Source organism: Mus musculus, chromosome 8 (genome assembly GCF_000001635.26).
Source record: "Mus musculus strain C57BL/6J chromosome 8, GRCm38.p6 C57BL/6J".
Classification (NCBI taxonomy): Eukaryota; Metazoa; Chordata; class Mammalia; order Rodentia; family Muridae; genus Mus; species Mus musculus.
In genome coordinates, this window is record NC_000074.6 from 57,778,294 (window position 1) to 57,798,015 (window position 19,722).

At 41.9% G+C, this 19,722-nt stretch overlaps 1 protein-coding gene across 3 annotated transcripts in view; it reads right to left on the reverse strand.

The window, feature by feature from the left end:
• The window catches only part of Galntl6 (UDP-N-acetyl-alpha-D-galactosamine:polypeptide N-acetylgalactosaminyltransferase-like 6), a 1,140,043-nt gene that overhangs the window by 5,805 nt on the left and 1,114,516 nt on the right, over nt 1-19,722 (reverse strand). For all 3 annotated transcript variants that reach the window (XM_030243596.1, XM_017312847.2, NM_175032.3), the window contains one exon: nt 16,588-16,737. In XM_030243596.1, coding sequence (XP_030099456.1) covers nt 16,588-16,737 — 150 coding nt within the window. The remainder of the gene's footprint in view (nt 1-16,587; nt 16,738-19,722) is intronic.

A 19,722-nucleotide genomic window follows, 5' to 3' on the forward strand; every position in this document is an offset into this window, starting at 1 on the left:
TTAAAAAGTGTCCATGGTCTGGGAAAAGGTCCGCACGCCACCATTTAAACTTTAGTCTCCAGTGATATTTTAGTATTCCGCTTAGGAAGTGTTTTGGGGTTCTGCTTGTTCCGGTTGCTTTCCTTCAAGGGAGGGACAGTAAATATACTGCACTTTCAGGGTTAAGAATTTCTCAGCCACCCTTTGTAAACATCTATGGGTTCCTGGGTTTTAAGACCCAGTCAAACCAATATTTAATGTCCGTGAAGGATCCGGATGTTTGCATGAGGGGAGAGGAGGAATAAGGAAGGAGAAAGGTGACATGTGGCAATTTGATCCATGTTTTTATCTTTAGTGTAAACAAAGGCCTGTAACTAACACAAAGGTTAATTATTCTACTCTTTTAAAGTCAAAGTTTGCTGTGGATTTTACTTTCTGAACCTCAGAAAAATATCTGGGAAACTCTCCTCTTTTGTGGGGGAGATAGCTCATTCTAGGAAGATGGTTCTGGGGGCTCCCAGCATTCCCCTGAACAACCACTGTGATCCCTTGGGCAGCGTTTTTTTCCTTATCCCCACATTCCGTCTGGCATTTCTCACCACCGTACACCTTCAGTGTCCAGCAGCTAACCTTACATGGGTGCAATATATTTTATTAGGTTTTCAAACAGCCTTAATGTTTTTTCATTGATTTAGTGTGCACTGTGTATATCGGTGCATACCACGTGTATGTATGAAGGCCAGAGAACAGAGTGCAGGATTCAATTTTCTCATTCCCCCAAGTGGATCCAATGGATGAAACTCAGGTTGCCAGGTTTAACGACAAGCACCTTTTTCTCATAGGCCCCTCAAAGACCACTCTTAAACTATAATGTCCAGGACAATTTCTGTATGACCAGCTAAATTCTAACTGCTCTATTCCATGCAGGTATATGTCCTTCCCATCTTTATTACCTGCTTTTCTTCCTACTACCTTTATCAACAACTCAGACATAAATGCAGACACGCCCAGTTTCCTTTTAAAAAATAGGCATTTCCTTGAAACCTAAAGTCAGTAAAGAAAATGAATATTCTCTCATTTCTTATCCCCACCAGCCCATGTGTGCCCACATGGACACAAAAACCAAACTAGATTTCCCAAGTACTCTATTTTTCTAGACATTCATTTCTGAGCCATCCGTTGATGGTCGTTTCCCAAACCCTCATGGAAACACATGTTCTGACCAATACAGGTGTACTCATGAGTATAGCCAGGTAAGCTATTCAAATGTAGTGAGGCCAGAACAATCCAGAATATGTTTCTAGCGCTGGTACTTTGTGTCCTTGTAGGAGCTGGAAATTGGAACGATTTGTATCTATTTTCACCAGGGAAGCTGATGTAAAAGGAGAGGGTGGAATCGGTGCATCCCAAAGTCTTTCCCTGTCCTAACTGAATGAGCACGTTGTTGCAAAGTTCACCCGTGACAGAGACAAATGGCAGGGTGTCAAACTGGAAGCCCTCCCATTATAATAGCCTCTCGATCAACTGACTGTTCTCTGGCTACAGACTGAACTCAGTTCACCCCTGTCTTTGGAGTGCCCAGCAAGGCCACAGAGATGAAGCTTCTGTAGCCTTCAACAGAATATACCTTGGTCACTTTCAACCTTAGGGGGTGACGTAATTGCTATCTATAGGCTTCTACTGGGTCAGGCTTTTGGATTACTGGATGTCTTTATCACTGTGTTTGCTAGCTGAGATTAAGTCAGCGGAGTGAGTAGTTGTCCTCTGAATATGGTTTTTCTACGTGACAACCTTCCTCTCCTCTGCCCTTCATCCCATCGGCCATGGCTGTTAACAGAGCAGTCTTTTCTCTTATGGAATAGACTTGGGAGGATTTGGAAAGTGTGATGTCCCATGACAATCTTCTGTAAGTGATGATTGATGCTCTGCCTTTGCTCTTGGTCCAGTGCTGACAAAAGGCATGGCATACAGCCTTGGCTGGTCAATGTCACCTTTACATTACCTTGTCTATGACATCGTTGAGCAGGGGATGTCGAATGTTTCCTGAACTGCCCTTCAAAATCAATCAATGTATGCAGATGAGCATGGGTGAGGCTTTTTCTGTAGTTCCCTGAGAGCTACACTATTTCAAGGCTGGCCACAGACTTGAGTGACAGCTGTGTGACACCTTGTGTGTTCCCACATCGGTACTATACCTTATTACCTTCCATCTTTACATAGAGTCTGAGAGTTAAAAGAATGAACAAGCTGTACAAAACATTCCAGCCCAGGCCTGGGGTCACAAAATGTCCTCATACCAAAGATATAAAGGGAGAGCAGCATATATCACAAGAAGAAGGTTCCTACAACAAAACATGACACACCTGGAGGGGCAGCACACAGTCCTTGGAAAAGACCTGAGATTTGTGGCTGTACAGGGAGAGGGTGAATTCCAGCCAGTCACTTGCTCACTGCCTTTGGAGGAGGTACTAAGTTCTAAGTTCACTTACTTGGAAATGTAGATAATGTCCCCAAGTCCGGGATAGGAGGAGGAAATGTAGAATTGCTGGCTCAGGGTCTCACATACAAGGAACTGTGTAATAGCTTCCCCTAATTTATTTTTAGTCAGAAAGCATCCTCAGCTCTAAAAATCAGAATGTACTAGCCATCTGGTTTGAGACTTTTCTGAAATCCTGGCGAAATAAAGCTTTATAAAGTGTCCTGTGACTCAATCCGTTACCCACACTGTACAACAGTACCTCCCACTTAAGCGAAAGGATTTAGGAGACAAAGGTAACCAAGGACTATCAGGCTCGGTGGGAAACTACATCAAAGTTTTGGTTGATGTACAGCTGGAGAAATTATTATCCATTCAGGTTTGGGGCTTTCCAGAGAAGAGAACAATCAGGTAGGTGGGCCTTTTGAATACATTATTCAGCAGGCTGAATGAGTTCAACAGACATTTATGAAGTACCCTTTATATATTGGTTATTGTCAGAGAAGAGGCATTTATAGGAAGATAACCCAAGTTGTATCCTCTAACCCAACAAATAGAAGAGATCAGTAGGTACATAACAAGGGTCTGATGTAGAAAAATATCAGTGAAATTTAATGTAAATGAGGAAGAATACTAAATAACACATCCATACATTTGATTTATTTAAAAATTTAATGTGCATATCCTGTTTGCCAGAGTTCTACTACCTATCCTTTTATTATCTATCTATCTATCTATCTATCTATCTATCTATCTATCTATCTATCTATCTATCTATCATCTATCTATTAATCGTCTATCTATATCACAGCTTCTTTCCATCTTTTGACAGGCACTTAGGCTGATTCTGTTTCTTGGCTGCTATGGAAAGGGCCACAGTAAATGTGGTGGAATGTTGACTTCATCCCCTTTGTGTATATAACCAGATCAATACAGCTAGATAATGTAGTAATTACATTTTTATGGCTTTTTTAAAAAAAGATTTATTTATTGTATATATGTGAGTACACTGTCACTCACTTCAGACATGCCAGAAGAGGGCATTGGATCTCATTACAGATGGTTGTGAGCTACCATGTGGGTGCTGAGAATTGAACTCAGGACCTCTGGAAAGAGCAGTCAATGCTCTTAACTGCTGAGCCATGTCTCCAGCTCCACATTTCTAGGTTTATGAGGAACCTCTCTATGTATTTCCACAGTGGGTAAGCTAATTTGCATTCTTACCATCAGTATTAAGTTGTTGTCCTTGTCCTCGAGAGGTTTTGTTTTCTGGATTATAGTCATGTTAACTTGGATGAGAGAATCTCAGTGAAATTCTGATTTGCATTTCTCTGGTGGCTGAGAGAAATCATCATTTATGAACATTACTTTGTAAAATTATTGGGATTTGTACTTTGAGAAGAGTCTGTTGAATTAATTCGCCTGTTTATTGATTTGATTATTATTTGCTTTCTTGGTGTTTTACTTCTTTGAGTTTTTATACTTTGTAGATATTAATCTTTTATACATGAATAACTAGCAAATTTTCTCTCATTTCTTTCTCATTTTGTAGAATGTCTCTTTACTTTGACAATTGTTTTCTTTACTGTGCAGAAGCTTTCTAATTTGATGCAATCCGTCTGTCAGCTTTTGCTGTTATGTCCTGGGTTATTGGAGTCTTATTCAAAAAGCCATTGCCTATGTCTACACCATCAAGTGTTTTCTCTATACCTTTATCTAACCATTTAAAAGTTTCAGGTCTTATGCTATGGTCTTAAATTCTGCATGGAGGGGGCATAGACAATAAACAATGAAGATAATAAATATGATATTACATAGACACGGGGAAATCACGAGGACCTGAGTTGACCATGATGGGTCCAGAAAGAAAGAATTAGCTATGCAAGTGCTCAAGTGAAGCAATTTCCAGAGGAGGTGAAGGGCCAGATAAGAGAGTTACTAAGCACACTTCCGGGGCAGATAGTCTAAGGAAACCAGAATGACAGCTGACTGAAGAGGTGATGGAATGCTAGCTAGGTCAAGTTATGGTGACTAGAAAGCCATTGATATCACCAGAACACAGGGAACATTGTATGGGCTTTAGCTTGCTACATCTGAGAGGCAGGCAATGGCTATATCCTGTAGATACTGGTGCAATTTTAAGACTTGACTCTCCAGGTAGGCACTGGGAAGTAGTGGCTGGAGGATTTGAACTTGGGGTACTGAGGAGGAAGGCACTGGGTTACTTCAGGAGAAAACAGATGAAGGCTAAAGCAAGAATCCAAATTTGAGGTGATACAGAAGCAAGCTGGGGGTAACCAGGTCCATGATCTGAAGGTTATTTCAGATATTTGAGAAGCACGTAGCATTATCATTAATGGGCTGTGGGGGCTGTGGGAGAGGGAGGAGGTGAGAGACTGAAGCAAAAGCAGCACTACACTGGGAAGTAAAAGATGAAGCAAATTGGAATGATCTGGTTTCTGTTTTAGACGTATTAAAGCTGGAGGTGTCTATAGGATATCCACATGCCTATATCCAATAAGCAGTTGGTTAAACAAGATAGCATGGTAGCATATATATATGTATACATATATATATTTGATAAATTTATATGTGATTGAAAACTTGAATGTCGATCAACATATGTTGAAAGTGGATACCTTTGCAAGAGGGAACTCCTTCATAATCAATGTCTCCAGTATCTGATATGGAGAGAATGAAGGCATTATGGTATGAATTTTTAATTCAGGTTTGTCCCTGGCAATGATTTTTTTTGATGTTCATTTAGTTTGTCAGATAATCATTTCTTTTAATCTGTAAAGTGAGTTCTATAGAAAGGAGGAAGGAGGAAGGGATAAGATGCACAATCGTAAGATCTGCTTTGCCACCTTGTGAGATTGTAGAGATAAACAAAGTTGATGATACATGACCTTACCTTGAGCTCTTGAAGGGGCAGAAATCAGTTCTTAGCTTTACTGTTGGCTTCTGAGAAAATACAAATAACTTCTAAACAGATATAAAAGAGACAAGCACATATTGTGTATTTTTTGTATTTTTTCCTTGGTCAGATTTCTCACAGATGTTGGACTCATGCGTTATTGATTCATTTGACCTCCCAGAAATGAAGCCTTTGAATGTTCTTTGTGTATGTGTTGAGAAGTGTTGGCCATAGCTGACTCTTCACTTGTTCTCTCTCCCATACTGTATCCACTAGGCTATACATAGGGATGTGCAAGGCATATCCTCAGTTCCTCCAGCCAGAAAAATTCCAATGTGTTGGGTCCCTACTCTCCAATGCTAACCCAATGAGTTCTTACTTAACTAAATTCATAGTCTGACTTATATTGCCCTTGACAGATATACCACTGCATGCATGGATATCTGGCCTCATAGTTCATCGTGTTCCTTAGTGGTTATACATTTCAGGTGGCTTTTCTTTGTTCTTTGTAGAAAACTAAGATCCTACCTATCTCAAGGTCTTGGGATAAATTGATTCATTAATGTGTATATAGTATATTATATATAATCTCTTTACGTACCACTTTTATCATTATCTGACTTCTACCCAATTCTTTTGGTTTTCTTTTACAAACCATTTGGAGAAGCCTTTCCTACACCTCTAGCCTATGTAGTGCTCAGTGCTTTATGTCATATTATGCAGTATCTTCATTTGGTTTTAACTGCTGGGATTAAACACCATGACCAAAGCAACAAGGGCAGAAAGGGTTTGTTCAGCTTATGCTTCCACACCATTGTTCATCACTGAAGGAAGTCAGGACAGGAACTCAAGCAGGGCAGGAACCTGGAGTCAGGTGTTGATGCAGAAGCCACGGAGGAGTGCTGCTTACTGCTTTGGTCCCCATGACTTGTTCAGACTGCCTTCTTATAGAACTCGGGACCATTATCCCAGGGATGGCACCACCCACAATAGGCTAGTCCCTCCCCCATTATTATAATTAAGAAAATGCACTACAGGCTATCTTAGAGAGGCATTTTCTCAACTGAAGCTTGCTCCTACCTGTAACTCTAGCTTGTGTCAAGTTGACATAAAACTAGACAAAGCATGCCTTGAACCATATATATGTATGTATGCATGTATGAATGTATATATGTATGTATATATGTGTGTGTGCATGTGTTTTATTATATGTATTACCTCTGAACTCAAAGCTCCACATGTGGGGAAAATAGTGTTCCAGACCTCATTGCTTCTGTCCATCTCTCTTATGTCCTCTCAATCAGTCTGTCAAGAGTCTCCTGAACATGACACCTCTGTTTCCTGCATATCTATGAGTCATACAGTGCTAATTGCTCTGTCCAGATCCCTCATCTAGTCCTTGATAAACCAGAATGTGGAGAAACAGGAAGCTACATTCAATTATGCATTCAGCAAATATGAGTTAAGCCATATTGTGTGCCACAATGTCTTTTTGGTGCACATAAAAGATAGACACATCAGTCCTTTTGTGAAATTCACCTTCTAACATTTTACCTGTGAATAGCTGAAACAGCACAGAAATGTTTGGTATAGAAGTACAACGACTTAGACAATGTATTTCTCTCTACACTAATTTGGGGTGTTAGAATCAGGTCAGAAGGTAGCTTGCTGAACACATGGATGATAATCACTCACGTTAACCTAAGTCTTTTGTGCCACACTCTAAGTGCAACAAAATTTTATTTAATTATTGCAGTAACTATTGAAGGTGGATATTGTTATTTTCATTTTATAACAAGAAAATAGAGGTACGTAGGAAACTTTCCAAGACTCTAGAGCCAAGGTGCACAGTGGAACTCATAACTCAGACGGTAGCCCCCAACCCCAGGACTCAGAGCTCATCTCCTTAATGTCTTAAGTGACAATGCATCTCTCTTTTTGGCTGAGGCAACTAGCAGTCTGCCTCCATCTCCATGTCTGTTCAGACCTCAAGAGGTGTTCTCATTAACAATATAATGAGTCTTTCAGGGCTCCTTAGCACCCAGATCTGTTTCCATTTGCTATCTAGATCCTGACAAGCACAAGGCTCAGCCTTACATAAGACGATAGTCTGTGTTAGTAATGCAGTGTGGCAGTTAAACCCATTAGGGAAAATATTAAGCAATGGGATTGTTGTTAAGTTGAAATGGAGCATTAGAACACTATGCCAGCCAACTGGCCTCAGATAGGTGAGACACATAGGCAAAACCCACAAGAGAATGATGGAGCTATTTGAAAGGTCCTCCTTCCTGCTTTGAGAACAACCCTTAGCCTGTTCTCAAAGGTCCTTTCAGGTGAGCAGGATTTACCTTCAGCTTTGAGTAAAAAAGCTTATGTAGAGTGCTTCTAAAACCAATTTCACTGTGAAAGCACCAGTCAAGTAAATATATGCTTTCCCAGTGGCTAATCCTCTTTCTACCAGATCGACTGCTGCAAAATAGTCACACCTCTCTACATTGCTATTTCCTGCTGGCACAGGGTATACTGGTGGATGTAGTGTTCTTATGACAATGTGGCTTCATTGCTTAATAAAAGTATGGCCCTCTTGGCAGTTAGCCTTGCCCTGTTCTGTTAAGATAGTTGAGTTGTCAGTTGGAACCAAGGAGTTCTTAGGGTCCAGTGACTCCATCATTGGAATCCAATCACTCTATTACACATAAGTAGCTGTCACAGGCATTGTGCATCTGGTTTTGACAGGTGTTCTGAAAGTCTTTGTCTTTTGTAGGTGAAGCTGGAGGACAGTAGTCTAAGTGATATTATTAATATTATGCAACTTATATCTTCTTAAGGAAATCCCTTAAAATAGTGCTCATTGGTCACTCAGTGACACATGATTTATGATAGAAGGCTCAGTTAGTGAATTTGTGCCTTGGGCTCAATTAACTCAGATGAGGGCATTGCATGTGTGTTGATTCAACTGGGAGTGGGAAAAAAATAAATTCAATTTCTATCAAGTTGGGTCCAAAAATCAAAATCCAGATTGTGGTAAAATTTGAATTTCAAAATTCTTATTTCTACTTTTGGGGTATGTTAATAATGAACTTGAGGCCTATACATTGTAAGAAACTGCTCTATTATTAAGCTATACTCCCAGCCCATGAGAACCAATTCAATAGAACTAAGTGGCTAGCTATACAAATGATGAATTATACAGATAGAAGATGAGAGAGATGTAAGGTAGCAAAGAGAAAAAGCTTATTATTATATTTTAAATGCTAGGAGTTAATTAAAAAGCCAAGTGTATGAATTAAGTGAGAAAATGAACTCAAGCTAAGTTAACATTGGTTATAGCAAAAGATGATAGATGCTTAAACAAAGGGTGCCAGGCACTCATTCTGTTTTCCATGACTGAAGCAGACGTGTAGTTTTATGTTCTTTTCTGGGCTGTGTGCTATTATCCGGGACACTCTAGAGCAGTGGTTCTCAACCTTCCTAATGCTGTAACTCTTTCATACACTTCCTCATCTTGTGGTGACCCCCAACTATAAGATTGTTTTCATTGCTATTTCATTAGTGTAATTTTGCCTCTGTTATGAATCATAATGAAAGTAAACATTTTCCGATGGTCTTAGGTGACCCCCGTGAAAAGGTTGTCAACCCCCAATGGGGTCGTGACCCACAGCGTGATGCTGCTCTACATGGGATGTCCAGGAAGAATCCGGAAACTCAGTCGTTGCATCAGAAGACTAACAAACAGGCAAACGTTATCAAATATTTTAATTTGACTTGAGCAAAATGGATTGAGCGTAGTCACTACAGTACTAGAAGCCCGAGAAGAGCTGTACAACAACAGGGATGGTTAGAAGTAAAAGGGCTGATCTGGAAGACTGTTGAGTGATGACCATACATTTTAGGATTTTGAAAATGCTCCATAATTCAGAACCAGAGTAAAACTGCGGTCCTTGTCTGTTAACTTAATTGGGCACACTGTATTTATTTTGGGTTCTAAGTCACTATCTAACCAGAATCCTTTAAAACAACATCCTTACGGCCTCCCATCTGACATCACTGGACCATATAGACCAGCATGATCTTATGATGTAGAGACCAAAACCTAGTCTATAAGTTAAAAGAAACAGTCAAACGTTGGTGCATGCCAAGAATTTCACCCACCACTCACGTTAAACTAATGGGTTGATTGTGTAGATATAAGTTTAACTTGATAGATACTTTCTTATCTATACTTCATACATAATGACTTAAAAATCTTTTAAAAATGAAATTAAGGTTTAAGAGCATCATAGAAAGCAACTAAAAATTTACTGTTTGGTCACTTAGGGGAGGGTATTTGTGATAAAGAAATATGTTGGGAGGAGGCTGGAGAGATGGCTCAGAAGATAAGAGCAGTGGTTGCTCTTCCAGAGGTCCTGAGTTCAATTCCAAGCAACCATATGGTACCTCACAACCGATTGTAATAGGATCCAATGCCCTCTTCTTGCATTCAGGGCATTGCTAGAGCACTCATACATAAGATTAAAAAATATATATCAACTAACCCGACCACCCAGAGCTCCCAGGGAGTAAGCCACCAACCAAAGAGGGGCCCATGACTTCAGCTGTATATGCAGCAGAGGATGGCTTTGTCTAGCACCAATGGGAAGGGAGGCCCTTGGTCCTGTGGAGGTTTGATGACCCAGCATAGGGAGATGCTAGTGGGTAGATGGGTGGGGGAGCACATTTATAGAGGCAGGGAGAGTAGGGATGGGATGGGGGTTTGCAGAGGGGAAACCACAAAGAGGACAACATTTGAAATGTAAGTAAATAACCATTAAAAAAAGAGCCAAGACAACTTGTCTCCAGATATATATTTGTATTGGGTTTATCCAGGACAGCAGAGCTTCATGATGGAGAAGGTCCTAAATCCCCAACCAAGCCCTTGGATCTTTAAGTCACTCAGTGACTATTTATTTAGAAACTTCTCTATTGGAGATTAGGGAAGACATAAGGCACGTGAACGAAAGGAGCTGGGCATGGTGGCTCAGAACTGATGGTTCATCACTTGGAGATGGAGATAGGAGGACTGAGAGATGTGGACCATCCATCCATGGATACATAGAGAATTTGAGGCTATCCTGGGCTACATGAAATATTGTCTCAAAAAAAAATCAAAGGGGGATGAAGGAAAGGGTGATAAAAGGTTTCTGATCTTGCTCAATTACCGTGGGCTTGATGAGTGGCTGATCACACTCCATCAGTGTTTAAGTGACAGAGAAGGGATGCTGGATCCACACCAAAGCACAGTTACCAGCAGAGCAGGAAGCGGCACAGGTTAAAGAGAGGGAGGAAGACTGAGCTGGACAATCGGATCCTCATCTAACTCCCTATTAGAACCCCTTGGGAGACTTCAAAACTCTCCAGACCTCACTGTCTAGAGAGCCTAGTGAGCTGACAGTGTACTGACCTAATGAATGTGTTTTGTGTTAGGATAGCTTGTTGTGTGTATATATATATATATATATATATATATATATATATATATATATATATATATATATATATATATATATAATGTTTACTTCTATTTACCCCTGCTTCCAGATTTTCTTGGCTAGCTTTGATGGTTTCAGTCCAGTTTGAGAATCTCTCAGTTTTTACATATGAATCTGCTAAGGTTTGATTGGCTTAAATTAAGTATATATTTCAATATGAAACTTATCTTCACAGTATTAGGTTATAATCTCTATTATACCATCCACACTGCGCTGTAGCTTGTAACCAGAGTTTCTGGTCACAAATGCTAGGCAAGAACTTTACCACTGATGACATAGGCTCAGCCCTGTGCTGGCCTTGCACGTCTGCCCCACCCCCAGACTGGAACTTACAAGTTATCCTAAGCGTTTCATGGCAACTATATCGAACTGAGTCTTAATTTCAATTTCTAGTTTTTGTTTCTCAAGTATAGACTATTGTGCTCATCAGGTTGAAACCATGCTAAATGTTCTAATTTAATTTTAATTGTTTAGTTGCTCAGTCTTTTGGATTTTCAAATGCATCATCTGTGAATAGTCCATTTATCCTCTTCCTCTCTAATCTTGATGCCTTTAAATTTCTTTAGTCTATCTAATTACACTAAATACGATATCCTGTACAAGTATGAATAGAGGTGATTACAGTCCACATCTTCTTTTATATCTAGCCTCTCAGGGAAAGTTTCTCTCTTCTCCCCTTCCTCCCTCTTCCCCTTCTTCCCTCCTCCCCTCCCTCTTCCTCCTACTTCTACTCCTACACATCCCCTAACCTCTTTCAGTCTTCCTCTTTAGTCCTGGCTGGCTAGCCTGGAACTTTCGATATAGACCGGGCTGACCTTGAATCTATGGGAATCCTAGCAGTGTGGCCCATGTTTCTAATCCCAGCACTTGGGAGACAGAAGCAGGCAGATCTCTGTGACTCTGAGGCCAGCCTGGTCTACAGAGTGAGTTCTAGGACAGCCAGGGCTACACAGAAAATTCCTGTCTTGAAAAACTGAAACCAAAATAGCAAACAACAACAATTAAAAGTAACCAAAACCAAAGCAGCAACAACAAAAACCCAAACCAACCAACCAACCAACCAACCAACCAACCAACCAACCAACCAACGAACCAAAAGGACCCTCAAACGTATGGCAATACTGCTGCTTCTGCCTCCTGCTAGGATCATAGTGTGGTCCATTAGACCACCGGTCAGAAGGAAAGTTTAGGTAGTGACGAGAGAGATAGTGTTTGTTTTCTATTTGGCTATTTGGCGATATAGTGGAGTATGTAGTATTACATACACCACACTCGTGCTCACGTGCACGCACACACACACACACACACATACACACACAAACACACACACACACACACACATGTGTACATGTACTCATATTTATACATTTTCGGGGTTTTTTTTTTTGCATCCACCTCTCAAATAAATGGCTTGTGCTCAAATTCTTAATTTAAGTTATGTATGCTGTAGGCCATCCAACAAAATGTTTACCTAGAAGGAGCAGGATATGGGAGCTAGCTTTAAATTTGGCAAGGATAACAGTAGGTGATGTTACAGTGTGGCAGAGGTTGCTTCAGTGAGGTACGGTGTCAAGTTACACTTTGAGATGTTATAAATAGAAAGAGGGCATTTGTCAACCTCACATATGGAGATTTGGTCCTACAGTCAGAAATCTGGCTACAAGTTGTACATGGTGTATCACATAGTTATTATACCTGTTTTAGTTATAAGGAATTGAAAATGATGGCGAAATAACCTTAAGCTGTTCTTTCTTGTTTTGAAACAGGCTCTCACTTCGGAACCCTTGCTTACAGTGTGTAGGTTGGGACACACTACACAGGCCAGGCTGGCCTTGCACTGGTAGCAATCTTCCAGCTTCTGTCTCCTGAGTATTGGGATAGCAGTTGCATTCTACTACCCTGGCTAGGCTATTTTAAGTTTGACTAAGTCTAAGGCCTGACCATTAGGTTTTCCAGACTCTGAAGGGTTGGGCTAAGCATTGGGTGGTGAAAGGAGTTTACCTTCCACTCAGCGAGAAGCGAAGTGGCATCATAAAACAGAGGAATTGCAATGGCCAGGTATTATGGAAGTTCCACCTGAACAAGTATGGGAAGGCAGGGGGATTCTTTAGCTATTGCAATGATCCAAGGTTATGAGATGGCTTGCAGCCAGGGCAGGAGCTATAGCAATGACTGTGTGTGTGTGTGTGTGTGGGGGGGGGAGGCTCTCACGAGTGTGTGCGTGTGCATGTAAGGGTGAGTTTGTCAGGGCAAAGGGAATAATTAATTGTAATGACTGAGTAGATGTGGGGACTGAAGAGGAGAAACTCGAGTTTCTTATTGAACAACGGTGTAAATGTTTTTACTGTGGTTGCTCTTCTTGTAATAGGGGTCCCTCTGGTGGCAAAGGAGAACCAAGGTAAGGGTTCCTCTCACACAGGACACCTGCTATTCTGGGATATAGTTGTACAACCATAGTTAAAATAGAGTAAAACCGGGATGCCCATCTCCTCTGGGGTTTCAAAAAGATATATCTAAGAATAGCTGAGAGCTAATTGTTGCTAATGGACCAGGAAGTGGTGTCTGACCACAATGTTGACCTGTTTGAATGAGGGAGGTACTGGCCAACTTCCTTCTCCAAGAAATCTCCACGTAGCTGGAGACGATTAGCTGGAGTCTGTTGAACCAAATCCAACAAACACAAGGGATGTCTCCTGGGAGATATTGATCTTGTTCCTTAAGAGCACAGCAGAGCAGTGAGTGGAGACTTTGAAGCCGGATTCATCTGAGTTTGAATGATGCTTGGCCACAGTTCTGCCAGTATCACCTTAGCATCTTCCTATGGGTACTCTCCGTAATAGCACCTGTATGGTTATGGGGACTCGAGTGACGGGCATGAATCATCGCTCAAGGCTTCCTCCTCATTAACAGCTAGAGTCAGTCCTAATGATTCCCCTAGGAGCTCAGGAGATGGCCCTTTGAGCTAATTCATAAATATTCTTAAATACCAAATTTAAAATATGATAACCAACAGGGAGCACTCTGACAATCAGTGAACAACCTCAGAGGATTAGTGAACTGGTAGACCACCCCCACCAGCCCGAGGCACGTAACTGAACGGCGAAGGCAGTTTTACAGAGAGCTCTCTCTTTGAACATTTTTCTTCTAAGTGTTGATCAGACCTCAAATTTTCCAAGAACAGGTGTGCTGCATAGGCCTGAGTCATCGACCGAGATGAGATATTTCAGAAACTTTCCATTTTAAGCATGTTCCTGATTGAGTAAAAAATGCCTAGCTTGTTATATAAATACACAGAGTGTAACCTCTTGCTGAGCACTGCCTCTGAGCCCAGAAGCTAGCCAGGGATTATCTTTTACCAATCTCTTCAGATTCCAGAAAGGTCTGCAGGGCTAATGCTCGTATGAGTTACCTTCTGAAATCTCTGCAGCTGGGGTTTTCTTCCCTAGGAGCTCTGTGTGCACACACCCTAGTTGGTCTTATCCATCTGTAAGCTTCCATAAGCTCCCTAATGAAAACAACTGCATTTTGGAGGCTTAATTGCTTATTATTGAGTGGCCTATCTCTCATTCTATAAATGTAAAATGATGAGAAATGTTCTGTTCGTTAGAAACCGTCAGCATGTGAGGCAGACCGGGTGTTTTATTGATGTATACAGAAAATATCATCTTAAAGGTCAGAAGATAACTATTGGAGAATAAAAGCCTACCCTACTTCATTCCACATAGACAACGTTGTATTGAGAGTTTGACAAGCCTAATCAATTACATACTTCAAAAAACAAAAAACAAAAAAACAAAAACAAGAGCAAAATAGAATTTTTTCCCATACTGCAGTTCTCTCCCCTTGTATGCGTGAGACTATCTGCTCACTAGCTCTTTAGATTTTAAATTGCTTTGTAGGCTGGAACAGCCGATTCTTTGTGCTTTTTCTGGTGATCTAACAAAAATCTGCTGGATCCCAGGGAGGTGTTGATGTGTGGAATACACGGTAAAACTGAGTCTGCTGTGGATGCGGCACACCTCTGAGAGGTAGAAACCAGGGCTTTCGTAGAAACCAGCTGCCTACCCCTGGATTCACCACCCCAGCCTCTTCCCTCCCTCTTTCTGTGTTAGCCTCCGAAAATCACCGGAGAATGATACCCTAGACTCACATAGCATGCAAAGAGCATTTTTTTTTCCATTTTTTATTAGGTATTTAGCTCATTTACATTTCCAATGCTATACCAAAAGTCCCCCATACCCACCCACCCCCACTCCCCTACCCACCCACTCCCCCTTTTTGGCCCTGGCGTTCCCCTGTACTGGGGCATATAAAGTTTGTGTGTCCAATGGGCCTCTCTTTACAAAGAGCATTTATTTAGCTGAATTTCCTGCATGCAGGGATCTCCCCATTCAGAAATGGAGACCCCTGGTGGTCTTGCAGGGCCGGCTTTTATTGTCAGAGAATCCCAGGAAGGGGTGTGTGCCCTTTTACCTTGATTGGTTAGCACTATCTCTAGGGGTCTGACTGATTCTACAATTGGTTAGGCTCTGGAGACTTGCCAGGAGGGGGTCGCTTACTCTTTCTAGCTACCTATTCTGGCTTCAGGCCAGATGACAAGGTATCCCTGGATTGTCTGCCCGAGGCTGAGGCTGTGGTTGGCTGACCACAGGTTCCTGGATCTGAGTCCTCACTTCCGGGAAACAGAAATTTAGGCCTAGTCTCTCAAACTACCAGTTTGCAGCCTGTCATGGAGTCAGCCAAGCTCTGGCTAACTTGGTCCTCTCCTCTGTAATTTGGGGTCAGGTTGGCTGGTGTCTATCACAGGAGAGCTACACTTCTGGGTCAAGCACTAGGTCCATTTTTCTGATAGCCTGAATAAGTCTGGATTGTGCCAGAACACAGAACAGTATGCACAAAGCAACAGCTCCCTGGCTGGGGAAACCTGCCTCTTTTGTGGGTCCAAAGGGCCGCAAGAATGAAAATTAATTCACTCAATAAACAAGAGTCTAGTTTGTATTTGTTTTAAAATTATTTTCTATCATTAAGTATATTTGTTTTAAAACTATTTTTACCATCAAGTGTTCACTTGTAATTTAATTTATTTTAGGTTTCCCAAATAAGTTTTCCTTTGATATATTTGGGAATATTTTTGGCTAAATTACAAATGGGTCACTTTTGTCCAAGTGTTACAATTATATCTACATGAATATATATGTGTGTGTGTGTGTGTGTGTGTATGTATGAATGTAAGTATTAATGCAATTGTTTTAACCAGATGACTGCCAAGCAAGAATCTGGAGTATTCACTAAATGAATAGATGTACATACATGTACATAGATATATTACTCTACATGTGTTGTGAGTTAGGGTTTTAAAAGAATTATGCATAAGCATATTTGATTATTTAATATGGGCCACCTTTTCCCCCAAGTTGGTTGAGCTGAGTCTAGACCTAGTCCTTGTGGTTCTGGTATCTGGAGTCATTTTCCAGTTATCCCTGCTCAGGAAGAGGTACACATGACAAACGGAGGTAAAAGCATGCTCTCTCTGCTGCATCTTTCCCTGTCATAGTGGCCTCCTGTCCCATGTATGAGCTGAGTGTGTGTACATATGTCCAGGTGACGCTCTCCATCCAACCAGCATGGTTTTAACAGTCAATCTAAAATCCCAACAGTTTGAGAATGACCACAGGGCCAACGCTTACCTCCCGGTATCCCCAGAGCTGGTTCCCTTTCATGCCGTGACAGTCATAGAGGGTGACAGGGCTGCTGTGTGAGATGGCATCCAGGCAGAATTTTCGGGTGTGCAGAGGCTCACCGGGTCGAATATCTTCTCTCCACCCGAAAGTAAAGAGCTAGCAAAACAACAGTAGCTGCAGTGAGTTCAATTTGGGGGAAAACGTTCCTGAGCACTGGGAGAGATGTCTTAATGATGTAGGGCTCTCATTTTGTGATTTCAAGGATGAAGTGGATCTCAGCATAATGGATGCATTGAAAGGGCAGGCTTCCAAGTGCTGTGACTGCACCTGAGCCCAGACTGGCAAAAAATGCAAAGGAGAGGTTCTATGTTAGGAACCAGTAGGGCAGGAAAGACGGAAGGGTGGAAGGGAGGGAGAAAGATACATGGAGGAAGAGGAGAGGGGAGGATGAGAGATGAGGGGTGAGCGGGAGGAGGGAGGGGGGAGATGACAAGCCTTTAATAAAACTCTTAGCATTTGTCATGTAGATAAAATGTTCCCGGATCAAGGACTGCAGCAGCGTTACCCTAATGAGCAGATTAACTGCCAAAGGACAAGGCTTAAAGTTGAGCTGGATTGATGCTCGCACCTTGCAAAATCCAATTTAAAGCAAAGCCGAGCTCAATGAAGTTAAAGAATAGGCAAATTAATTTCCCAGGGTAGGTAAGAGCAATTCTGTGGGGGCGGTATCGATGGAATAGGTTAGAGTGTAACTCCTGGTAAGTACAGCTCACACTTACAGATCCCTGTCCTTCGGACTCACCCAGTACTCCATGGAATAATAGACTCTACGATTCCATTGAATACTTTAGTGTGCCATCCACTGTCTCCTATCCCCACTGGCGTTAGCTATCTTATCCTGATAGATTACAAATGCTACTTAGGACATCCTAAATCAACCTCGCAATGTGTTAACCGAACAAACAGTGATCCTGTTGAGAAAGAACATTTTCTTGAGTTACTTGAGCCGAGCGTCATTTATAGGGTACGCCAGAAAAAGACCTTTTTCTAGAGATTTAAAAAAAATGTTCTTGTGGACTGAGGGGTTCGTAAGTTCTCTTAAATCCTTCACACAGCAGAAGTATCTATTTGAGCTGTTCCTGACCTAATTGGAACGCGCTATATCCGTGACTTTGTGCTCCTTTGTTGTAACCAACTTGTCTGCACCCTTTCCTCTGTCTGTTCAACATGGGTGCTGCCCAGGATTCTTTCTCTGTCCTGGTTGGCCTTAAGTTCTCCCAGGCCAGTTTTCACCCATATGCTCAAAACCCAGTGACCATGTCATGTCTAGTTCCTGGCAGGATCTCACAACTGTGTGTCTCCTAGATGACTTAAATTCAACGTATCAGACTACACTCACTGGCTCTTCATTTCTTGGAGCTCCTGTTCTCCTTTAACTTGTTTTAGTTGGTGGTAATGTCATCGATCTTGTCAGCCAGGGAGCCTTTGAACTTTTGCCTCCTTTACTTTCCTCATCTAATTACTTCTCAAGTCTTGCCACCGTCCCGTGTCTTCGGCGGTGCGGAGGATTGAGCTCTGTACCCCGCACACGTGGCTGTACCACTTCTTGCGTTTCTGGAATTAGTTTCATCCTCCCGATGTGCACCTTGTTGTCAGCATCTCTTGTCTAGACCAGTGCAATAACCTGCTTCTTTCCCCTCATTCTGGCCCCTGAACGCGCGCGTGCACGCGTGCTCGTGATATTTCAGAGGTCAGTTTAACGATACCTTTAGGTATTGCTCTTCAGGCCTTGAACACTTCTGTTTTAAAGACAAGGTGCCTTGCTGCCTGGAACTTGCAATGTCGACTGCCTTGGCAGCCAGCGAGCTCTAGGGAATCTTTTCTGTTCCACACTTCCTCAGTGCTGGGATTAAAAGTGTGTGCGTACTGGGGCCGGAGAGATGGCTCAGCCGTTCTTCCAGAGGTCCTGAGTTCAATTCCTAGCAACCACATGGTGGCTCACCACCACCTGTAATGGAATTTGATGCCCTCTTCTGGTGTGTCTGAAGACAGCTAAAGTGTACTCATATAAATAACATAAATAAATCTTTTAAAAAAAGGAACGCATACAAAAAACAAAGCAAACAAACAACAAACAAACAAACAAACAAAATTGTGTGTACCACCAAACCTGGGTTATGAAGTGGATTCTGGGCCTTGAGCACAGGGTCTTTATTCTTGCAAGGAAAGCTCCTTCCTTGAGCTGTGTCCCCAGCCCCTGCCAGCCTCCCTGTTCCTGTTGCCCACACTCCTAGCCAACAGAGAAGTCTGTCTGGGGTGCCTGTCTACTTAGGTCGTCTGTCAGGCTGCAATCTTACAGTGATTTTACTCCTCAGTGCAGGCGCCCAGTAGCCCACGCAGCTGTCTTGTCTGAACTGCTGCTGCGTCTTCCGCCTCTCTTTCTCAGTCCGTCATGACTGTCCACTGTGGGTCCACATCCCTCATTGGACTCATGACTGTCCACTGTGGGTCCATGTCCCTCATTGGACATGAGATCCTAGATGGCAGAGCATGTCCTTTTAAAACTCACTTCCCAGCACCCACAAACGTTGATGGTAAGTATAGATGCTCGATAAAATTTATGTTCAGTATGTGTGACACGTGCTAGTTATTTCAACAGAAAATTGAAATGACTGTCAAGATAAATGAGTTAGTTTTAGTCTTCTTTTTTTTAAAGAACTGGGACCTACTGGCCTTCAACTCACTATGCAGCCGGGTAGACCTTAAACTCTACATCCTGCTTCAGTTTCCCTAGGGCTGAGATTGTAGGCATGCGCTCTGCCTGGTTTGAATCAAGAAGTCCTGATCGATTTACCTGGTTCTCTTCTGTCTTTTTGCTCTGTGTGTGTTTTAGGCTCTGTTTATTTGCTTGTTTTTTTGTTTTGAAGAAAAGATTTATTTTGGCTCACATTGGAGGAAAGACTCAATTATTGTAGAGAAGGTGTGAGCTGGAGTGTCTGTCAGGTTGCTGTGCTGATTGCATCTATGGTCAGAAAAGGAGCTTTCGACTGACAGGGAAGACCCACCAGGATTGTGGGTGGTACCATTCTATAGTCTGGGACCATAGACTGTATAAAAAGGAAACAAAGGAAGAAAATAGCA